General features: G+C 37.2%; 2 protein-coding genes across 5 annotated transcripts in view; one reads left to right on the forward strand and one right to left on the reverse strand.

Annotated features, from left to right (window-relative positions):
* Window positions 1-8,838, reverse strand: IKBIP (IKBKB interacting protein). 4 transcript variants are annotated; one of them, XM_031600414.2, is made up of 4 exons: window positions 8,410-8,543; window positions 8,071-8,293; window positions 5,001-5,118; window positions 1-770 (listed from the first exon to the last, which is right to left on the reverse strand). In XM_031600414.2, exons 2-4 carry the CDS (start codon window positions 8,250-8,252, stop codon window positions 15-17), a joined length of 1,056 nt encoding a protein of 351 aa, XP_031456274.1. In that variant the 5' UTR covers window positions 8,253-8,293; window positions 8,410-8,543; the 3' UTR covers window positions 1-14. The 4 variants fall into 4 exon arrangements, with proteins under 4 accessions (XP_031456274.1, XP_031456273.2, XP_031456271.2 ...); XM_031600413.2 differs by lacking the exons at window positions 1-770; window positions 8,410-8,543 and adding exons at window positions 2,490-3,669; window positions 8,748-8,838; XM_031600411.2 differs by lacking the exon at window positions 1-770 and adding an exon at window positions 2,490-3,669.
* The window catches only part of APAF1 (apoptotic peptidase activating factor 1), a 26,685-nt gene continuing 11,265 nt past the window's right edge, over window positions 8,730-24,149 (forward strand). The window contains exons 1-16 of the mRNA XM_031600401.2: window positions 8,730-8,862; window positions 9,274-9,415; window positions 9,701-9,890; window positions 12,130-12,327; window positions 13,129-13,312; window positions 14,550-14,662; window positions 15,042-15,173; window positions 15,553-15,791; window positions 16,444-16,611; window positions 17,220-17,351; window positions 17,827-17,940; window positions 18,511-18,689; window positions 19,400-19,526; window positions 21,493-21,618; window positions 22,444-22,575; window positions 23,690-23,815. Coding sequence (XP_031456261.2) covers window positions 9,278-9,415; window positions 9,701-9,890; window positions 12,130-12,327; window positions 13,129-13,312; window positions 14,550-14,662; window positions 15,042-15,173; window positions 15,553-15,791; window positions 16,444-16,611; window positions 17,220-17,351; window positions 17,827-17,940; window positions 18,511-18,689; window positions 19,400-19,526; window positions 21,493-21,618; window positions 22,444-22,575; window positions 23,690-23,815 — 2,298 coding nt within the window. The 5' untranslated portion in view covers window positions 8,730-8,862; window positions 9,274-9,277. The remainder of the gene's footprint in view (window positions 8,863-9,273; window positions 9,416-9,700; window positions 9,891-12,129; window positions 12,328-13,128; window positions 13,313-14,549; window positions 14,663-15,041; window positions 15,174-15,552; window positions 15,792-16,443; window positions 16,612-17,219; window positions 17,352-17,826; window positions 17,941-18,510; window positions 18,690-19,399; window positions 19,527-21,492; window positions 21,619-22,443; window positions 22,576-23,689; window positions 23,816-24,149) is intronic.

Below are 24,149 nucleotides of genomic sequence, written 5' to 3' on the forward strand. Positions count from 1 at the left end.
GTCTTTTCTAGTGATCAATTAATGTCTGAGATCTTGGCTATTTCATCTTTCATACCTTTGATCTCAGTCTGAACTCTTGTTAGATTGGTCAGCTTCTCATTCAGTAAAGCAATTTCTTTCTCCCGTCGTAACACATCCTCAACTAATCTTCCTATTCTCAGTGTTAGGTCATTTATTAATGGCTCCAAGGTGGCAAAATCCTTTTTAAGATTGTACAGTTTGGGTTTTAAATCATTTGCAAAAGTAACGGTCTTCAGAACTTTTGCTCTGTCTCCTTCAAGATTCAAAAGTCTATCTGAATGTTTGTTAAAGTCACCCCTTAACTCAGACAAAGCTGTCTTAATTTGTTCAATTTTTCTTGCATTACTGGATGCCAAGTTTTGTAGTTCTGTACTTCGGTCGATGCTACTGGTAATCAGATCACTTATGCTTTTTATCGTCTTCTTTTCACCTTTTTCTACCTTATCTTCCAATGCTTGCAAAGACTCTGTCAGTGCGGCCATCTCCGAAACCATGCCTGAAATACGTCTTATGTCAGTTTTTACTGTCACAATCTTCAAAGTTACATTTTTGGCTACCGAAGCTGCATTCTCTTCAACACTTGCAACTGCGTGAAGAAGGGTTGTCAGATTCTTCTGCAATTCGTCGTTCTTTTTAACTACGGTGCTCGACCATGTTGTCACTGTATAAATGTCTTCCTGTAGACGTTTAATGTGAGAAGGTACCTGAAGATGTTCCATCTGCTCCATTAAATTCAACGTCTTTTCACACTAGAGAGATACAAATAAAAATATATGACAAAATTTCTAGCTTAACAACGATCATCAAGATTAAAGCTATACTCTGATCAAATACCTTAGTATTATGATGTTGAAAGTGAGAGCAAACCCTGTCTTTGGGAAATAAGACATTTGCTGCAAGGCAGTTGACATTTTCATTTTTTCCTTTCAGCACATGTAATAAATTCAAATGTTACTCATACTTCAGTTGTAACAAACACGACCGGAATGTGCTGTATCATTTTCTAGAATGACCTCTGAAAAAGAAATCATCACATAGAATTTCCTTGATTTCCAGAAACTTTCATAACCAGCCTGTAATCTGTGTGATCTAGAAAGTGTCCGAGAGATGCATACTTTTACATTCTTTTACTCAAATAGGCCATAATTAACGGATGTGTTTCTATATGGGGGATTGCAATATGTATTTTGAACAAGACATGCACAGGAGAAAAAGCAAAATGAATTGGGCACACTTCCCTTTTGTTTAAATAGCCACCAACATGCTTCATGTGGAAAACACTGCTTAAACAGCCTGACTTCATGAAAGCTTTGTTACTGAGGGAAAATGTACTACCACTGGATTTTTGGCTGAATTTGCTAGCTCATTTGTATTGGTTTTTTTTTGTTTGTTTGTTTGAGAAGGGAGGAGCAGGTGGGGCCTTCCAACACACATTGCAGAAATAGCTTGGTTTTCAGAAACGGTAACATCTATGCACCTGAAGGCTGGAACCTTGATGTAGGCATAACTACTGCATTACTTTTCTACTTTGTAACTAGCTTTTTTGTTGTTGTTGTTCAGTAAAAACAAACTTGGAAAACTCAGAGTTTTTTAAACTATTTGACCTTTTAACTACAAGGCCCTATCTGTTTGTTTGTTTGTTTGTTTTACTATTTTTATGAGATTCATTACAATTTGGAAATACTAAGGTCAGATTGCTAATTCAGTACAGCAACTGTGTTTTTGACTTTCCTTACTGGCCCTAATCCTAACTTCAGTACTATGAAACATCCACTTGGCTGCTAAAACCTACTAGTACAGCAACTTGTCATGTCTAGAGCATTAGAATTGAGAAGTTTACTGAATTAAGATTAGCCACAATACTGATTTTTAAAACAAACAATTCCAACATGTTGTTATTCTTTCATTAGAACACATTAGACAACATAAAAACTGGGTACTGTTTGCTAGCAAGATTTTTATTGAGATTGTTTCCTACAACTACTACTGACGTAGCACAGTGGTGGTTGTTCCTGAGCAAGCCCCCACACAACGCAATAGAAAAATAAGTTTAGTTATGTGTATTCTTTATGTTATCCTTTAATTAAATTGATCCAGTTTTTAGGACATGACCACAAAACTGTTTGCTTAAAAACAAAATATTAGAATTTATATTGTGAAGATCTGTACCGTGTTTCCTAGTGAACGACGTCTAATGATGAGAAGTTCTAGTTCTATCTCAGGTATATTCAGCTTTCAGTAGAGTTTGGGTTGATTAAATATATTCAACTAGGGAGCACCATTGGTAGTTTAACTGCCCTTCTCCAAGCACGGATGAACTGGACCACACAGTAGAACATGCTTGTGAAACAATAATGTTATTAAAAAATTCAGTCTGGAATAGTACTTTTAATGGAACAGTGGACATACATTCTTGCTTTTGGAAGACCAAATTATTTTGAATTGGATTATTCACCAGGACAGAGCAATACACTGAAACATATTTTTATTGAATATGACTGTAAACAGATACAATCTATACATAAAAAAATAAATACATGAACCTGAAATATCCTAACATTGAGAAACAGAGGTTTAAGAATGTCTTGAACACGCAGTATTAACTGCTCTCTCTAGAGAAATCGTTCATTGTGTTACAAAGTCAATAGAGTAAGATAACAAAAAGTAACAATATGGAAACCAAAACAATGAAAACTAAATATAAATTTTAACCTGACATCTCTGTCCCCCTCCCAACTCCCAGCTCGTACACTGAAGTCACATTACATTTTATCAATTAAAGTGCTTTTTCCACCAGTGTAAACCTTAAGTCCAAATTCACTTATCCCCATCTTGGATACTTTCTAACTTATAGCCTTCTAAAGTTATTCCTTCAGCACTGGAAGATACTTCCATGTCAGGTACTACTTCTTCTGTAACTGCTGTTTTATTTTGCAGTTTTGATATGCTGTCATTGTACTGTGCACCTTCAAGAGCGTTCTGCATTGCCACTGTATCAGAGACAGTTTTCAACATATTACTTTCCACAGTATATAGCTGTGTTGCCAATTTCTCTATCTTCTTCTCCATACTTAGCAGTTCACTTGATAATCTAAGGATAGAATGAATAGCATTTTCAATTTTTGGCAAATGGGTCTTGCACTCCTCAATTTTAGGTTCGTAAGCTGCAAGTTTCTGATTCAGGTCTGTGTTCTTGGCTAACAGAATATTCTGTTCTTCTTCTAGTTTTTCAATTGCTGTTGCATGCGAGTCCAACTTTTGTTCAACTCTAGCAAATTCATCATCTTCTTGCCTTTTTACTGTTTTAATATTTCTGGCTGTACTGTCTTCCAAGTCTTTTAATCTTTCTGAAAGGGATTTAATTCTTTGGTCAACTTTATTTATCTGGGAAGTAACTTCCGTATGTATGAACTTTGCTTCAGATTTTATGCCACTAGTGTTCGTGTTCATTTCATCCATGCTTCTTCTCCAGGAATTTGTAATATTTTGGAACTTCTCATTAATGCCCTGCATCTTTATAAACAGTGTCTGTTCATTGTTCTCAATCTCTCTTACGGTGTTACGAAGAGAAGATACTTCCTGCTCAAACTCAGTCATCACAGAGATGGATGAGGCAGATTCTTGTAGGATATTGTCAGAAGAGTCAAGCTGCATTTTTAACACAAAACAGTGTCCAGGTCTACTTAATGACAGCAAGACTAGAAAATCACTTGCACTTGTTTAACAGAGAATGAAGTATCTTAGAAACAACTTTGTTACAAAGTTTCTATATTAAGATTTGTTTTCACATTTGTTTGTTAAAATATTCATCTGGCATTAAAGAGCCACATAAAAAGGTATGTTTGTTGATGATTTTCCATAGAGAGGTTTTTTTTTTTTTTTTTTGTGAGGTGGAGGAGGGGAATGTTAAATATATCACAGTGCAAAATGCTGCATGGAATTTAGATAATGTGAAGTGCTGCAAATAAATGTGAAATTGCATCATATATAGATGACAACATTATGAGATCAGTGCTAAATATCACTTGCATAAGCCATGCTGCTCTCCCATCACTATCAGTGCAATAATTCTGCAGCCAGCCTACTTCATATTGCCCCATATAGGAAAATAAAATAGCAATAAAAAAATTTTTAAAAATCACTATCACTTCAGTATTTCATATTACTAGAACTGGTCTACCACATAAAGATGCCTGTAATTTTTACTTAAATATATGTATATGTCAATTATATACAGAACGGGATTGGGATGTGCTAAATCTAAGTTATTTTAAAAGTTTTGTGTCAAAAAAAACCACTGAGATACAACTGCTATGTTCACATCCTTGGATAATAGTACAGACTGACATACGTAGCTTAATAAATATGCATTTATTAAGACAAAAATCTGATTCCTAGGTGTCTTCTTTTTTTTAATTAATAAAGTCAAATTTCAGTCAAAGTTCAACTTAAATTTCATTGTTTCGGATGGGGTCAACACAAGTTTTGTCACTGCTTTTGTCATGGATACGATTTCCTTATTAACGCTATTTTCCTTCTTAATGCTTTTCAATAATGCCCATATTTTAATACGTACACATGATCAGTAAACAAGTGTTTAAGTAACTAATGCAAAGCAACACAGTCCTTAAACTTTCTTCATTGATTGGTCCATTGAAAGTCTAATACATATGGCTTCATAACATTCTTTACCTTCAAAGCACTTTTGGAAGGTAGATATTTATATTTACCTTCATTTTAAAGACAAAGAGCGGACTAAAAGTGACTTAAGCTTCAGTGGAAATTTACAACTGACTTCTTGTGATGTCTTCACAAAAATTGCTATAAAATATTCACTGAAGGCCAATTCACAGGAAAGTAGAACATGTTAGAAAAAATGTATCTAAAAGAAGAGCCAGTCAAATTTGACTAAAGGTCAATAAAATAAAACAATGGCAAACGTTCACCAGAAATAATCCAATTAAGATGTTAATGATTACCTTTTCAGAAATTAAGCTAACTTTATTTTCCACGTCCAGGAATCTTTCAGCTTCTTGCTGCAAGAAATTGTACCTTTTTTCCATATCAGCAAATCGACTCGACTGCTGAAACAGTAACCTGCAAATTGCAAATAAACAAACAGTAAATATAACAATATAATTAACATACATTAAGTGTTCCAGGATCTGATTCACAGAAATCTGCTAATGAAGGGAATTGTGCTCATACACACATACAATTTGCTAGTAAATTCGACCTGTCTTCATACTGGAGTTGATGCCTTCCAATAGACATGTAAAAATAAGGAAACATTTGTAGATATACTTCTCTTTTACGTAGCATACCATCTAACAAAGAAAAACATCTATTAATACAGATAGGTCATTTCATAGAATAATAGAATCTTGTGAGTTTGAAGGGACTTTTAAAGGCCATCTATACCAACTTCCCTGCAACAAACAGAGACATCTACAGCTGATAAGGGTGCTCAGACCCCCTCCAGCCTGACCTTGAATGTCACCATGACAAGGCACACACCACCTTTCTGGGAAGTCTGTTCCAGTGCCTTACCACCTTTATGTTAAAAAAACAAACAAACAAACAAAAAACCAAACCCTTCCTTACGTCCAATCTAAATCTCTCCTCTTTTAGTTTGAAATAATTTCCCCTTGTCCTGTCACAACAGACACTGCTAAAGATTCTGTCCCCTTCCTTCTTACAGCCCCCCTTAAGATACGGAAAGGCTGCTCTCAGGTCTCCGCACAGAGCCTTTTCTTATCCAGGCTGAAAGAGCCCCAGCTCTCAAAGAGTGTTCCATCTCTGGGATTATTTTTGTGGCCCTCCTCCGGGCGCACTCCAACAGGTCCACATCTCTCCTGTACTGAGGACTTCAAATCTGGATGCAATACTCCAGATGAGGTCTCACCAGCATAAAGCAGAGGGGCAGGATCACCTCCCTTACCCTGCTGGCCCCACATCCTTGGATGCAGCCCAGGATCTGGTTGGCTTTCTCGGCTGTGAGAGCATATTGCTGGTTCAAGTCCAGCTGTAACCCATCAGTATCCCCAAGCCCCTTCTGACAGGGTTGTGCTCCATTCTTACACTGCCCAACCTGTACTGATAGCAGAGTTTGCCTTGATCCAGATACAGGACACTGCACTTGGATCTGTCAAACCTCGTAAGGTCCTCCTGGTCCCACCTCTCAAGCCTGTTTAGGTCTCTCTGAATGGCATCCCATCCCTCAGATGTGTCGACTGCACCACAAAGCATGGTATCATCTGCAAGCTGCTCAGGGTGCACTTTCAATCCCACTGATAATGTTAAAGAGCACTGGTCCCAGTACCGACATTGAGCCACTGACCATCCCTCTTTGGGTGCATTCTCACAACCAGTTTCTCACCTGTCAAAAGAGTCTACCCATCAAATCCACATTTTTCTAATTTGGAGAGAAGAATGTTATTGGGGACTGTGTCAAAGGCCTTACTGAAGTCCAGATAGATTACATCAATGGCTCTTCCCTCATCCACTGATGCAGTTACACCATCTTTAAAAGTGACAAGGTTGGTCAGGGAGGACTTGCCCTTAGTGAAGCCATGCTGGTCCTCCCATATCACCTTCCTGTCTTCCATGTGCCTTAGCATAGCTTCCAGGAGGTTCTGCACTGAGGTAAGACTGACAGGTCAGTAGTTCCCTGGCTCATCCTTTTTACCCTTAAAAACAGATGTGATGTTGCCTTTTTTCCCAGACACCAGGAACTTTACTTGACTGCCATGACTTTTCAAATACCATCAAGAGTGGCTCAGTGAGTATATCCACCAATTCCCTCAGGACTCAGGGAAGTATCTCATTGGGCTGCATAGATTCATGGATTTTCGGGTTCTTTAGGCAGCCATGAACATGATCTTCACTTACAGGGTGAGGGGCCACGTTCCCCCAGTTCCTACCTTCCAAACCAGCCACTCAAGGCATATTTGTAGAGCAGTGACTAGCTAAGACTGAGGCAAAAAATTGTTGAACACCTCAGCCTTCTCCTTGTCTGTTGTTACTATCCTGCCTATGTTGTTCACTGGGGAAAATATACTCCCCTGGTCTTTCCTTTTCCAGTTGATATACCTACAGAGTCCCTTTTTATCCTTCTTTGCACCCCTTAGCAGGTCCATTTCCAGTTGGGCCTTGAGCCTTCCTGACTCCACCCCTACACAGCCTAGAAACATCCCTATACTCCTTCCAGATTATTGGTCCCTGCTTCCATTGCCTGTACATTTAATTCTTGCTCTCCATTTTGACCAGCAGGTACTGCTTTCCCTCTCAGGTAAGGCAATATATTTCACTGATAAAGTATACTTTAACTGGTACAACTAAAACACAGAACATTAATTTGGACTTTCTTGCGAAGCACCTCAAAATCATGCATGGAAGCCTTCACAATTAGAAAGGCTGTTTAAGCTAATGCTGCTTAACGCTAAAAGAACTATTTAACATTAACACCGTTTATGGACATGGTTTAGTGGGCACGGTGTGATGGATCGACAGTCGGACTAGATAATCTTAGTGGTTTTTTACAACCTTTATGTTTCTATGAACATGTAACCAGCGAAGAAGATATGGTAAATGGTATGATGCTATATTTCTGAGCAGGTAGTAGGGATCTCAGTCCTGTACTTTATGTGAATGTGAACCTGAGAGCAGAATGGATAACCCCTCAGTAAGGCTTATGGTGGACGAGGGAGTCCTCTCACTACTACAGCCATTTCATCTAGAAGAACAGAGCTTATTTGCGCTTTTGTGAATTGCTGTCCTCCATGATTCTATGATATTTGTTAGAATACTGCACAGCAATTAGTTTCAAAGAGAACAACAATAGTCTGCATGGATTAAGGTAAGCAGTGAAAGCTAAAAGTGAGAGATACAGAATGACAGCAGAATAAAATGGATCAGTGACGCCTCTGCCTACTGCTTTATGTGGACTGTTTAGGTAAGTCACACATTTATTAAAGATTTAGATAATGAAACCTGACTGAGCGTAAGATAAGAACAAGTTCTGCCAGATTTCTGTGCAGGGCTACCTACCAGGCCAGCACCAGGCAGGCACAGAGAGAAATCACGCCCAAGGCCATCCGTGAGTCCATCCCAGCAGAGTTCTGGCTGTGGCTCACCACCTTCCCACAGCCGCTGTGCTTTTCAAGCTTCTGGGAAACTTCGTTGCTCCTGGATGAAGGAAGACCTTTTTTCCTCCGCTTAACTTCAGACATTTTGTGTTGTTTTTTTTTTTTAAAGAGTGGGAGCAAAACAGCTACCAAACAAAACAAAACACCAGTTAGTTACACAAACACCCAGAAAGAAGCAAGTCCTTCGGTGCTTAACATGTTACCTACACGAGCACCACGACACGTACGGAAGTTCACTTACAGAAGACTCGGTGAAAGCTTTTTTTTTTTTTTTTCCTCAGCGCGCTGCGGAGCGCGGCTCTGACGTTTGCTGAATAAACTCCACGCACTCCTCAAACTTGTGCCCGCGCCGCCTCGCCTAACTACTGTACTATCAGCCACGTTAAACCATACACCGATAGATAAAGGCGGCTGTTTCCTCACTGCTAGAAGCAAGCCCGCCCCGCGCCTATCTTCCACAACGTTGGTCCCGGCTGCTGCCCGTCCCCGCCCGCCTCAGCCCGCCACGTCAGGAGCGTGCCGGCAGCCCAGGCACTGCGCAGGCGTGGGGCGGCTCAGAGTCGGGTTGATTTTCCCCACCCTCGGGGTCCGGAAGGAGGAAGTGCCGGCGGGAGGAGTGCCGGGTGTGAGTTTGTTGCTTCTCCTCGGAGCGGAGCGAGAGCTGAGAGCAGGAGGCACGGCTCCTCCTCGGCGGGTAACGGCGCTGAGGGGGCGCGCGGGGCGGGAAGGGCTGCGGGTCGAAGTGTGGGCGCGGGGCGGCGGCGGCTGCGGGCGCTGCGCTTTCTGTTTCGTTTCCCCCGCGACGAGAAGGGAGCGTTGTTATAATTGGGAAGCCTCGGGGGAAGAGTGGCTTTCACCATCTTCAGACCGTGTTGTTGTTGCTGCTGTTGTTTGCTTTTATGAGATGGAGGGAGAACGTCTTTTCACCTGGACAGAAGTGAAACACAGTGAATTCTTTTAGATTCCTACAATTTATAACACCAACTTGCCTGAAGATGCGCTCTACTTTCGCTCACCTGACTCTAAATTAGAAAGCGTAAGATACTTTAAAACAGCTTTCTTTGTACATATAAGTTATGTTTTCTTCTTTTCCCCCACCCTAAAGAAATATGGATGCGAAGAGTAGAACGTGTTTAATTAGGCATCGTCAGGCACTGGAGAAGGACATCAAAACCTCTTACATCATGGATTGTATGGTTTCTGACCAAGTGCTGACATTGCAGGAGGAGGAGAAAGTGAAACAACAGGTAGAGTCATCTCTGTTTTTTTTTTTTCTTTTTATCTTTCCTGGCTGCTTGTGTGTTTTATGGTCCTTTCTAAAAATTATTGCTGTCAATCATTACTACGTTACAAATGCTTAACCAAGCGCTTAGGATGTGGTTATTATCACAGTTCATAAGGTTGAGCTGAGGTCTTGCTCAAACTGAAATCTATATCCGTAGCAATAAACTTGCACAGCAATAGATTAGGTGTTTTGTAAAGCTGATTGGATAGTTTCTCTTGTGTAACACCTATTTTAATGTTTGTTCTAGAATACGCAGAAGGAGCGAGCAGCTATGCTAATAGATACTCTGCTTAAGAAAGACAATAATGCATATAGATCTTTTTATAATGCACTGCTTCATGAAGGGTACCGAGATCTTGCTGCACTTCTTCAGGATGGCATCCCTGTCTTCTCCTCTGGGAATGGAAAGAACACTATGGATGAGATGACTTCATATGGTTAGTGCAACTGAAGCAATCTCAGTTTCTGAAGGGAAAGATAAGCTGTGTTTTTATTCATTGCTAAGTGACTATCTGTAGTACCTGTTCCACCAAAAAGGAAGTAAACAGTGAGCTTGTTTACTTGTTTTGGTAGCACAATCGTCGGTAGTTCTGTATTTCATATGATAGGAGAGGATGGTTGTGACTTTAATAGGTCATCTTGAAAATGTTCATCGCTTGGTAATGTGTATTTTAAAAGACTGGAAATCTGAAACTCCTGGTTTTCTCCAAATTGTAGCTTTTTTTTTTTTCTTTGTAAACGAAAGAAAGACTCTTAAGTTTATGTAGGTTGCTCCAAAAATAATGCCTTCTCTTTATTTCCATGGAAAATACAACAGATTCGAAGAGCTCTATAATACTATCTGATTGATCAATCTCTCATCTATAGAACACTGTCTTACAGCACAGTCACCACCGTTAGCTATGCATTTTAACCAGTGATGGATGAGAGCCTGGAATGCTGTACTCATAATAATTGTACCAGAGGAAGTGACAATCTGTCACCACTACTGAAACACACCACACACTGTTTCACTGCACTCACATCCACTGTTTGGTCTCAGTCAACACTCAGCAAGTGTCAGTGAATGTCAATAGGTGCAGTTTTTCCAGTGTGGAGATGTTCAATTCCACACCTTTGTTTGATACACACTTCTAAGTCAGATGCTGTTTTGTCAGACTGTCCCTCTGCTGCCATCTGTCTCACAGCAACAAAATGTAATGGAATAGTGTTGGGAAGGTTCAATCTATACTGCCATACCACCATCTGCCTCTGATGTTGTAAGCCAACATAATAAAATAGGAGGTATTACTTTTGGAGTAGCCTTAGTGTATAAGAAAAAAAATTAAATTTTACATAAAAGGTTTCAGCCTTCAAAATTCAGACACTTCTCATTTAGAGTAGTCTATAACTCTCAGCACTGCGTGCCAAATGTTAATCTAGCTAATTGGGTTCTTATTTCTCCACCAGATCTTTTGCTTACCTTCAGTAAGATCTTAAACTTTACAGAAGTTGTCTTCTTTGATTTATATGAAATAAATTAGTAGTTTTTAGTGAGGTGAACTGTCTATTGGATTTGACTAAATGACAGCTGAATCTTACAGGATATTTTTTGGCACTGTCTAGTACGAGAATCATAGAATCATTAAGGTTGGAAAAGACCACTAAGATCATTTGGTCCAGCTGTCACCAGTTTTCCTACTTGCCCCCGAACCATGTCCTTTCAGTGTCACATCCACGTGGTTCTTGAACACTTCCAGGGATAGCAGCTCTACCACCTCCTTGGGAAGCCTGTGTCACTGTAGCACCACTCTTTCAGATAAAAAATTTTTTCCTAATATCCAACATGAACCTCCTGTGGCACAGCTCAGGGCCATTTTCTCTTGTCCTGTCACTGTTACCTGAGAGAGAAGAGGCTGACCACTGCCTCTCTACAGTGTCCTTTCAGGTTGTAGAGAGCAGTAAGGTCTCTTCTGAGCCTCCTCCTCTCGAAGACCAAACAATCCCAATTCCCTCAGCCATTCCCCATAAGACTTGTGCTTCAGACCCTTCACAGCGTCACTGCCCTTCTCTGGACACACTGCAGGGCCTCCATGTCTTTCATGTAGTGAGGGGCCCAAAACTGAACATAATACTCAAGGTGCAACCTCATAGAGATGTGGTATTTAGAATACCTGAGTAAGATTTCCAAAAAAATGGCACAATGGCCAGCTGTCTACTGTGTGACCTGCAATGGAGAGAGCAGGTGCATGTTTACTTTCTTGCTATGCTTCAGATGCCCTATTGCAAGTCCAACTGTTTTAGCTTAAATAAAGAGAAGCCTGGCTTGGACAGCAATGCTGTGCTGTTAACCACAGAGTAGAAGCTTTACTCCGCATGCTTCCTTTTCTGCTGTATCCTTGGGGCAGTAACCTCTGGCTGAGAAAGTGGCTCAATGGTTGGGAATAGTAATAGTTCTTGGAATTGATGTAACTAGGTCCAGCTTGCAGAAAATGTAGTTACCAATGGGGGTGATGCTGTAGATGGGAAGCTGTTACCCGTTAATTATGGCACGGTTAGTCCAGTAGTCCTTAGAGCATTTATATGGGAAACGAGCTGGGGGAAGGATTCTTGGGGGTGAATTATTTGTTTTGTTTTGAAGAAGCATAATGTTTAGAAATCACTTCTGCTTTTTGTGTTTCTCGTTTTTAACTTCAGTCAAAACAACTCTCTGCGAAGGAGGTGTACCACAGAGACCAGTTGTGTTTGTCACTCGGCCAAAGCTGGTAGATGCTATTAAACAGAAACTGTGCAGCTTAGGAAATGATCCAGGTTGGGTGACAGTTTATGGAATGGCAGGCTGTGGAAAGACCGTTTTAACAGCAGAAGCTTTAAGGGATCACCAGCTCTTGGAAGGTACTTCTATAAAAACATCAATATTCTAATGAAAATTACTAGAAATATCTATGCATTGAGCATGTATGGATTTTATGTCATCTTGAAATTAATTTTGTATTTAGCATGATAAATTCCTTAGGTGCTTTTGAAATATTGCTTGCAAGTTACAGTTTTCAGAACCGTTTAGTGCTCTGGGACCACTGCATATTTTACTAATTTATGGAAAAAAGATTCTTAACAGCTTTTTACCTTAGAACCTGCTTTAATTTATGAGAGTAGATTCATCCTTAGATAACTTGAATTTGTTATTTCTATCAGTACAAAGCATAAAATAATCATTTTTAGTCTTTATTATTTTTTGGGTGTTGCTTGTTGGTTCTTCAGACTTTTACCTATGCTATATGAGTTTAAAAAATCTTGCTCAGACCATAGTGTAGGTTTTAGTAATGTCAGACATTTGTAGTGTGGTTATACTACTATCATTTTATCCCAACCCCTGAACTCCTGCAAAGTGAAAAAGTGAATGCTGAGTCAGAGAAGAAGGAAAGGGCTTGTCAAGGAAAACAAGTAGAAAGGAGGGACAGCATCAGTGGCAGTGTGAGCTTTGGAAACTTGCCTTACAGAGGCTGTTCCTTTTAAAATATAAGGCAGTAATCTCGTAGAATCATCCTCCTGTGGTACAGAGTTTTAAGGTTGGTTTGCAATAGACTTTACAGTTTATATTTGAATTTAAGTTGTATTATTGATTGCTATTCTAAGCTGCTATAAATACTTCTAATTTTAAATGTAAAGCGTGATTAACATTGTTGTTCCTGTCAGGTTATTTTCCAGGAGGAGTTCACTGGATCTCTGTGGGAAAACAGGACAAAGCAGGGCTCCTTATAAAGCTACAGAATCTTTGTAGTAGATTAGAGCATGACTCTACTCTTTCACAGAGACCACCACTTAACATCGAGGAGGCCAAAGACCGTCTTCGTTTGCTGATGCTGCGCAAATACCCAAGGTGATGTTGGTAAAATGCCATGCTATTCTTTTGCTCTGCAGTCTAATAATCTAAAATGTCTGTTATTACATATTTCTGTTTCTTAATTACAAAAAGATCAGAAGTGAACATCCTAACTTTCACTTTTTGCTTTCCCTTTTTCTCTTTTAATGTAGATAATTTAGAAGTGATAGTCAAGTTAAAGCTAGCAGTACTTCAAGAATTTTGATGCTTGCATAGGGACTACTGTTAATATTTTCTAAATTGCTTGCTTATGGGAAAAGAGAAAATAGATTCAAAGAAATGTAAAAAAGCTGAAAGGTAAATGGATGGTTAAATCAGGTAAGTAATATATGCAGTAAAACTTTTTCCTTAAGTAGCTGTATTTAATGGAGTAACATAAGGGATGCATTGTAGGCTTGTTCTCGATATATTTGTCAGATTATTAAAGCTTTTGCTAAAAATATATATATTAGAAGCACATGTGTATATACACACATATATATGTGTATATATGATAACCAGCTGTGCAGGAGTTACCTTCACATGAAAAGTTATTAGTCATTGAAAACTGAAAGTTGACAACAAATAGCTGGAAATAAGCACTACTCTAACTTCTAGTTAGACTACTTAAAATGTTTCATGAGTGTATGAGGATCATACAGCAGTGGAAAGCTGTGCATCACTGGAATTGAGTGTATTTTTAAAGTGTTTGCTTTGAAGTTACCAAAGTGAAAGCAAGTTTTCACGATATGATTGATTATGTCTAAGAAGGCAGTTGTTTTCAAACTTCAGGAAAGTTGAATTGTTTGATCAAGTGAAGTCTTGGCCATTGCGCAGCTTTTTTTCATGTTTGAACAATAACTTTTGTTATTTTGGGGGATTTCATTACTCCGTGGGAAAATCTACACTAAACTAAACATGAGTGAGGTATCTCAAGAATAATACTCCAGTGTTATGATCTTTACAGACAATGTAGGCTAGAAGAGTACTGGCATTTTTGTAAGAGTTGTGTTGCGTTAGGTTAATATAGTTCAAGTATGAACCAAACGTCACTAATTTGTTCTTGAAGAAACTTGCATTCAGCTTTCTGACACAGAGTTTAATGTCCTCTTCAAATGTTTCTTGGATTGGTGGAAGAAAATTGCAATTGTACTACTTAATTAATTCTGAAAATGTTCTTTCGTTATTAAGGTGAAGTACTATATCTTATTACGAATATGATATCTGAAATATGAAATATATTTTCTTGTACTAGGTCTCTTTTGGTCCTGGATGATATTTGGGATTCCTGGGTGTTAAAAGCATTTGATAATCAATGTCAGGTTCTTATCACCAGCAGGGACAGGAGTGTGACAGATGCTGTGTCTGGTAAGGAATGATCTTCTCATCTGCATTACAAATCATGGATGTACATGTATGCATATTGTTTTTGTAAACTTTTAAAAGAATTAGATAGAATCCATGTCTGTCAAATTGTGCACAAATGATCAAAGTTTTAGCATTCTGCTCTGTAAAACTATGCTTATCCATGAAATACACGTTGTATGTTGTCCTGTGTATATGTCTATATTGAGAATCACTTCTCTCTTCAGTAAATTAGCCTGTCTGATACTGCTGTGTTTAAACTGATTATCTCTACATATGAAGTAGTCTCTGAGCTGGATCCTCTGCTCCAGATTTTTCTCAGAAAATTCTCTCAATTTCCATAGCATTTTAAAAATTCTTTTTATTTTTCCCTCATGAATAGGCAATAAATATGAGATTCATGTGGAAAGTGGACTAACACATGAGAAAGGACTGGAAGTTTTAGCCCTGTTTGTGAATATGAAAATATCAGAACTACCAGAACAAGCTAACTGCATTATAACAGAATGCAAAGGTATGATACTTGCAACTTTTTAAACCACTCAGTGTATTTTTTTTCTTCTGGATTTTGACTTACAGAAAGAGGAGGGAACGTTTGATGATCAGAGGGTTGGAAAACCTCTCTTAGAAAGAGAGGTTACGGGAGCTGGGCTTGTTCAGCCTGGAGAAGAAAAGGCTCTGGGATGATCTCATTGTGGCCTTCTGGTATTTGAAGGGAGCTTATAGACTGGGAGGAGACTGACTTTTTACACAGTCTGATAGTGATAGGACAATGGGGACACCTCAAGAATTTAATTAAGAACATTTTCTCACTTATTCATTCAACCACTAGGCTAAACTATTGAATTGTGTTCCTTCAGGCTCTCTAAGATTAATTTACTTTCTTTCTTCAGGTTCTCCTCTTGTGATATCCTTGATAGGTGCATTACTACGAGATTTCCCTAATCGCTGGGAATACTATCTGAAACAGTTGCAGAATAAGCAGTTTAAAAGAATAAGAAAATCTTCATCTTATGACTATGAAGCCCTTGATGAAGCAATGTCCATAAGTGTAGAGCAACTGAGTAATGATTTAAAAGATTACTATAAAGACCTCTCCATCCTCCCAAAAGATGTTAAAGTACCTACTAAGGTAATAACAGCAACTCAGAAACTTCATAGCTTATTTTGTTTATTATTATTACTATTTTTTTATGAATTAGACTCGGTGGTTCTTGTAGGTTCCCTCCAACTCTGGATATTCTGATTTTTAGTGATATATAAACAATAATTTTAAAGAAGTAGTAAAATTTGAAATTATGGTATATAACTAATGTTATATGCAATTTAATAACAATTGGTGGTTTGGATCCGTTATTATACCATACCTCTTATTGCCAGTAACAAAGCTAAAAAATTGTAACTGGATTAATATGTTCATAATGTTAGTTTAATGTATGCTCCATGCGTAGCTCTTACATTAGGTTGTAACTGAACTATCTGAAGGCTTAAAAGCTGTTAGGGAATTTCTTTTATGAAAAATATATGATCACCATGAGTCAGTACAAATAGACAAATAAAGGGGTAGCTTGTATTATCTATCTAATATATATCTATTATCTGCCTATCTATATATTTGCATAATTTGATATTGAACTTACTGAGTTACTCAGAGCATAGGTATCTTTTGCAAATGGTAATGTTTCTACCATGCTTGTTTTTTTCCAGTTAATTGTTTGTCTTTTATGGCATTCCTACAATTTTGTTTTTTCCTTAGTTTTGATGATCTTTTCTGCTTTTTTTAGGTGCTCTGTATTCTTTGGGATATGGAAACTGAAGAAGTTGAAGATATATTGCAGGAATTTGTTAACAAATCATTATTGTTCTGTGATCGTAATGGGAATTCATTTCATTATTATTTGCATGATCTTCAACTTGACTTTCTTACAGAGAAGAATCGCAACCAGCTTCAGGTAGAGTTTCTGGCTTATTTGCTTCCTTCTAATCTTATTGTACAAAGTGGACTTTCTTCAGAAAACATCCTTTTTTAAAAAGTATTCAGAGTAGCTTCATATAATAGGCCTACAACGCAGTTAAACTTACTGCTGGCTAAAAATATTTTTAACTTGAAAATGAGAAGTGATTTAATGATAATTCCATATGGAGTTAAGAAACTAATAGAATCATAGAATGACTTGGGTTGGAAGGATCTAGATATGGTTTTGAAGGAGAGGGCAAAAAAAGTAGATAGGAAAAAGAGGCCAATTGTTTGCTTTATATCTGTGTGTGTAAACGGTCATTTTCATTACTGACTATGCATGTTTAATGTAAAGAGTGACCTGATAGCTTTTCTCAGTCTAAGAAGGAAGATTAGTAACTTGCTTTTCTGTCTTTAATATGCAGGGAGTTTCTGTAGAATGTCTTCAACATAATTTAAATTACAGTTTCTTAAGATATTTTTTTCTTATTTAATTTGTTGACGTCTTACATGGAGGAATAATAACAATAAATGTTTAATATTAAAATCAGTCCACACCTTTTTATAGTATTAACTGAAGATGTGTTTTGGTTCTCATTGCAGGAACTACATAAAAACATAGTAAATCAGTACAAGAGATATTACAAGCTTCATGTACCTGTGCTATCTCAAGAGGACTGCATGTACTGGTATAACTTTCTAGCGTATCACATGGCTGGTGCCAACATGCAGAAGGTGAGTTCTGAGTGAGTTCATCTGTTTTTCTTCTTGACTTACTGCTCTTTCCCTCCAGGCCATTTTTTCCCTCTCAGAGTTGTCTTTTCCCAGGCCTTTGGGTAGATAGGCAAACGCTGAACATAAAGTCCTTTAGGGGCTCCACTGATGATAATCACTGTTATGAAAACAACTTCATTTCTACCCTATGTCTCTTGTCTTTTCAATCAGTTTGTAAGAAGATTTCATATAATGCCTTTTGTTTTTCTTTTTCTTTTGAGGAAGATGTGGTAAAAAGTCTTCCTGAGCTTTTTTGGAAATCCAGGCTTACTATGTTGTATGATAAAATTAAATTGATTTGTTTAGAGTATTCAAGTAGATTGATGAATGAACTGGAGTGAATTGTATTAAGATACATTTGTGCTTTTGTATTTTTCCCTTAAGTAGATTCAGTTGTGGAATTCATGCTCTGAACTTTTATTTGTATTTCTTGTAGGAACTCCGTGATCTTATGTTTTCTCTAGATTGGATTAAAGCTAAAACAGAATTGGTAGGGCCTGCTCATCTAATTCATGAATATGTAGAGTATAGTTCAGTCCTGGATCAAAAGGTATGTAAAAGGTAAATGATCAGTCTGTTCCAAATATGTTTTTCCATCTTTTAGTGTGTTTTATGTATGTATTTGGGATACATAGGAAGTGTAAAAATGAAATGTTAGGGCAGTCCTAAGTTTAACTTTACCTTGGAGGAGGGAAAAATGAAGAATTCAAAAACTATAGTTTTAGTTAACCTCAGTATAGGTTCCAGCAATTAATTATGGAACTCAGTGGTGAGAATCTGTGGTTCTGTGACAATTAATGGTGGATGCAGATGGTAGTCCCTTTCTTGGGAGGCTTAGAATCTTGTTGGCCTCTTGGAATAGTCCTACTGATATTTAACATTGACTGCTAATTGGATAAATCATTGCTTCCAATATCCTTATTTGAAAAGTAAGGATAATACTCTTTTTCTGAATAAAATTGCAAAATATTTCAGTCTATGATATGTACTTGCTAATAGAACTAAAGAGAACTAAATGCTTCTGTAAGAATAGTTCCTATATAGAAAATTAAAAAACAAAGGGCGCTTAGAAAACATATCCACTTCACTAATTACCAAACATTATCTGCTCTGTACATAGGATAGCATCATACGTGAGAATTTTCAGGAATTTCTGTCTTTAAATGGGCACCTTCTTGGACGACAGCCTTTTCCTGACATCACCCAGCTGGGTCTTTGCCAACCAGAGACATCAGAGGTGTATCAACAAGCCAAGCTGCGGGCTCAAAGAGAAACGGGAACATTTTACTTGGAATGGATGTAAGTAGCAGTAATTCATCTGCTGATATGTTTATCCCTTGATTCAATAAAATTGTCACATATACAACTGAACACATTAATGGGTAATATAAGAAGTGCTGTGTTTTTCATGGGAAAAGAAAGTGAAATAATTTTCAGGAACGAATGAAAGAAAAACTGGACATTTAAAACTACGAGTTAGTAATAATTTCATAGAAATGAAGAAATATATTTACTTCTCTACTCAATGAACATTCATTTTAAGTATCTACACAAAGGTGAAAATATGGTAATTTGAAACTTCTCTATATACTTTTTTAGAAAAGGGAGAATTGTAGTGTAAATATTATGTGTGTGATACAAACTTGAAAGAGAGCACATAGGAGATCACGGCTTCAGAAAGAAGTCTATTTGGACACGACAGATACCAGCTCATTAAGACATTATTAGGAAGACTGTTTTGCTGTACAGTGGCTGTGCACATGAGGTAGCACATTAGTTTCTTATGCACATAGTATCATTCTTGGTCTCTAAGCTTTTAGCTGTCGGAAGCAACATAAATTCTAAGTGAATGTAGGAATTGGTTTCCCTTATTTTGCGTGAAGGCTGAAAGCCTGCTGCACAAGGTATATGAACAACTATTATCTTTTTAAAGAGAATTTTGAATAATAAAAAATGCTAGGAAATCATAGAAATCATACTCCTCTCAAATGAGCTATTTTCTCCTGCAGAAATAAAAAATCCTTGAAAAACCTTTCCCGTCTGGTTGTTCGTCCGCATAGAGATGCAGTTTACCATGCCTGCTTTTCTAGGGATAGACAAAGAATAGCATCATGCGGAGCTGATAAAACACTTCAGGTAAAAATACCTACCTATGCATAAGTGAAGTGTAATGCTGTATACTATTCTGATAATGTTTGTTAGTGGTGCTATTGCTTTCCTTTTGCTATGAAGATCTTAGAGATCTAGAATATAACGGAGACGAGATTGAAAGGGTGTTACGTAAACATGTTTAGGCTAGTAAGTATTATTTTGTAGTTCAATAACCATACTATGATGCCATGTAAAAGAATATGAGATACCTTTTAATGATACAAAAAAGCTTAAGGCTTAAGTAGTGCATCCCAGCATGTTTCACATTCACTTGCAGAAATTGTATTTCCCATCTACAGTACTGAAAAACAGTGAGTCGTGTTAGTTAGTGAGACGTGTTAGTTAGTGGTTTACATTTTCCATGGGGTTTTAATGGATGTTTGGTGCTAAACTGCTAAATTTTCTCATGCAACGTAAAGAAATCTGGGCAGAAAAATGAGCCCTGGAAGTGGTAGATTGGAAAAAGGTACAAAGTGAATATGGGGAGACAGAGAGGAAAGTGACTAATAAAAATTTGCCAGCAGTCTGCCTGGAGGGAAGCCAGACAGCTCTCAAGAAAACTAGCAATCAGCCAGCCACTAACCTGGTAAAGTATCCATATTCCAGACAGCCAAAGGTAAGGGTAAAGAATAACTTTTCTGCAAGCCTTTGGTATTGTTTTAGATGCTTGCTAAGTTCAGTTCTAAAGTAAAAGTATTAATGGTCCTTAGTTGCTGTTCATTTGGCTATTTAATGTGGTGGTGTTTGTTACTTTCTTTTATTTGCTGGCTTCTACACTGTTATGGTCATGGCATCCACCCACTTAAGGAGATGCTTGGTGGATGTGCTAATTTTATGCTGTGCTGAAGTTACTGTGCTGGGCTTCTGTACTTCATGGCTTCATTACTGGGACTGCTGATTTCTTGTTTTTCTCTTGACTTTCTATCACAAGAAGATATTTTTTTTTCCAGTATTTAAACTAGAAGAAATAATAGGAAAATTAACAATCACTTTTCATTGTTTAATTTTTGAACTTAGTCATGTTTTTCCTAACAGTGACATCAAAATAAAACTAATGTTTTCAGATTTTAAGACTGTTTTAGTGGAATCAGAAAAAATGATTGCTAGATTAAGAGCAGATATTCTGCAGAATTTACTGTGGATGTAGATCTCCTTTTGCTTTGTTGCTTTTATTTGAACAAATACCAACTATTTCATTGTCACTGTTATTCCCATTTGATGAGAAAAGATAGGAAAAATAGGGATTTCACAACTGTAGCATCTTGAATGTTGCTGAAAGAGAAAATTGTGATTTGTTAGAACAGCTGAAGGTTGTTTACCCTTGAGATGGAAAGGGTACGTTTCACCATTATTAAGATAAATCCCAGAATTTTAGGAAAGTGATTAATGTGCAGTGCTTCTTCCCTGCCATCCTTTCCTTCCCTGCAACCAGCTCAAAAGAGACTCCTAGCACCTTTATTTAATGATCAATCGCTGCTAAAATTCTTCCTTTCAACAGAAGAATATCATATATATCAACCTGGAATTTGTACTTGTAATAACAGTGCAGTTATTGTTAATAAGTTATTGTATGGTGAAGTTATTCGTAAAGGAGAATAAGAAAGTACATGTATTTAGCCTTAAGGAGTACAAAAGTCTCATGTGGTAGAAGGTCTAGCTTTAGGCTTAAAGGTTATAGAGAGTCATTAATGAAACATGTAATGCATACAGATTTTTAAAATTAGTTTTCAGTATTTCCATAATAATTTCTATCACCTTTATAGATTTGAAGTTCAAATTAAATGTTCTCATGTTAATTTCCTTGAAATTATAAAGGCTTTCAATATGCAAGCAGTTTTATGAAGAGCTTAGCTAAGGTGGCTCTTTGAGAGAAAGCAATCTTTGACTTGTGTCGGATGTTTTGAAATTGTATGCCAGCTAGATGATTTCATTCCTCATTGTATTTCTTCAGGTGTTTAAAGCAGAAAGTGGAGAGAGATTGCTGGAGATAAGTGCTCATGATGATGAAATACTTTGCTGCACTTTTTCTGCGGATGATAAATATGTAGCTACTTGTTCAGCTGATAAAAAAGTGAAGGTAAGGAAACGGAGAGTAGACTTCTTGTGTGTTTGTTTTGCTGCATCATAATTCAGATTTCAGTTTTAACCAACTCAGGGAGAGTAGATTCTTAAGACTAAGGGTTTTTATTAATTCTCTTAAGCCTTATGTGGATAATTCACTACTTTAAAAGCAAAATATCTCATACTTGTTACGTTTAGCATCTTATGTTAACATCATGCATACACAATTACAACTTAATTTATTTATATTATCAAATGGTTTTTCTTATGTAGAACACAATGCATGAGTCCAGTCCTGTTTGTAACGTAAAGTTAATTTATGCATAAATCTTTTTCTTATATAGCATTTTCTGAGAAAAATTTGTTATTTTTCATTCTTCAGAACTGCAACAAAATCTAATATTCTAATCTTTCTCGGATTTTAATCTAAACTATGATTCGCCTCATCCATTTGATATTTAAATTGTTCAAAACTAGCTGTGAAATTTTGTATAATTAATAGTAGCCTGAAACTGAATTTTGAAAAGAGTAAAGTGGTTTTATTTGGTTGCAGACACCTTGTTATAAGAACCTTTGACTGTAAATACCATGTTCCAGTTCTTGTTTTGAAAAATATATGTATCTGCGTCTCTGCTACTCAAGTAGAAACAATCTGAAATCACAGCTGTGTGTTAATAGATATAAATATACGTTTTCCCTTTCTCATCCAAGCATTTTTGATGTGTTATTAAGAGCATTTTTAGGGCTTTATTTGTATTCCTAAATGGTTTACAGATTTAATTTTTTTATTAAGTACATTGAATTTATTTAAAATAGGTTTTTATCCTTCAACTCTTTCTAGATCTGGAATTCAAGAACAGGCAGGTGTTTGTACGTATATGAAGAACACACAGAGCAGGTCAATTGCTGCCAGTTCAATAACAGAAGGGGTCAGTATCTTTTAGCCACCTGCTCAGATGACACTTTCATCAAAGTAAGTTGAAAAGATTGTGATAAGCAGTATGGGAATAATCAAAACAGAGTAATAATTGTTGTAGAAATATGCTTCAAACCCTGTAAATTAAGGTTTATAATGAGCCTGGTAGAAGAGAGACAGAAACAGATCAAGAATACTGACAGGTCAGAACAGAAGGAATATTTATACTTACGTTGAAAAGTAAGCAGATTGGCTGGGCACAAAGGTAAAGATTTCTAGGGGATGGAATAGGGGTGGGAGAGCTGGGACTGGAATATGTGATTAAAGACCAGTGGAGCAGGAAAATAAACAAACAAACAAAGAACAGCCACAAACAATACAAAACTGGATGCCAAATGATAAAATGAATGAATAATTAATGTAATGGAAGTGGAGCAGATGTATTTTCTTATTACATTTATTGGGCATAATAAAGAAACTAAAGTGGAAGCCAACAAAATAACATAATCAAAACAAAAGATTTGTCAGGTTAGCCATCTGGTTGTATTCAGATTATGAGGCAGTATGTGTACTCAGAGCAGAAAAGCCATGTAACTGAAATATCTGAGGAGAGGGGGGGGAAATGGAAGAATAAAGGAAGATCTGGCTGCGGGTAAGGGTGTAATTTCACAGCAAATTCACAGTATGTCCAGGAATAGAATAGAACAGTAAAATAAAAATCAGACCTGATTTTTTTTCTTTTTTAGAGAATACTGTGCAGGTAACTGTTCCTGCTTTGAGTTCTCTCTGAGCAGTCAAGTGAAAAATCTGGTAAGAGAAAGGCAGTATGCACTGTAGGCCTAGAAAGACGAGGTTGAAAGGAGGTTGAAAGGATGGAAAGAAGCTAGATGAAGTTTAATCCTCAGTCTGGTAACTTTGTGCTATTTGTGGTTCTTGTATTCACTGTACAGAAAGTGTTGTATAATAGTCATGAGAGTCATTTTCTGGCAAGCTAGCACATGGAAGTAAATAGTGGAGGAACTTCAGGCATAGCTTGAAGTCTGTGAGCACGTGGGCAAAACTAAGAAACATTTTTGAGAATTTGGTTGCCGCCGTGGTTTTGTGAAGAACGTAAACAATCTGTGAATAATTCATGAATTTAATGGTATTTATATATTTATTTCTCATGCAGCTTTGGAATTTGAAGGATAGGTATTGTAGGAATACGATGTTTGGTCATGTAAACGCTGTCAGTCACTGTAGATTTTCACCAAGTGATGACTATATTGCTAGCTGCTCAACAGATGGAACAGTGAAGGTACGCATCTTACTTTTTAAATCAACTGCCTGCTTTAATGATTCTTGGGGGGTATAAAATACAAAATACAAGTGAGATAATTTTGTGTTTGTGTGGTCGGCTTTCATGAATTAAACCCTGAAACATTTGAGTGTTGTTCCCACTTTTAATGCAAGACTTGGAAAAGTTCCAGAAGGAGAATTGAGTGGCTACAGTTTTAAATAAATCCTACTGAGTCTCATTTTGAGTCCTTTTCACCATTAAAAAATATATATAGTTAAGAGAACTGACATGGGGGGTGTTTTGAAATTTGTTTGAACAGAAATAATAATGAAAACAATGGCAAAAAAACCTT

Source organism: Phasianus colchicus, chromosome 1 (assembly GCF_987193195.1).
Source record: "Phasianus colchicus chromosome 1, bPhaCol1.hap1.1, whole genome shotgun sequence".
Taxonomy (NCBI): Eukaryota; Metazoa; Chordata; class Aves; order Galliformes; family Phasianidae; genus Phasianus; species Phasianus colchicus.

Coding starts and splice junctions, on each gene's coding strand:
- IKBIP (XM_031600413.2), bottom strand. CDS start 8,252: ATGTCTGAAGTTAAGCGGAGGAAAAAAGGTCTTCCTTCATCCAGGAGC. Junction 5,119..8,070: donor GCCTGCCTGGTGCTGGCCTG/GTAGGTAGCCCT, acceptor TGCAATTTGCAG/GTTACTGTTTCAGCAGTCGA. Junction 3,670..5,000: donor TTAGCTTAATTTCTGAAAAG/GTAATCATTAAC, acceptor TTAAAAATGCAG/CTTGACTCTTCTGACAATAT.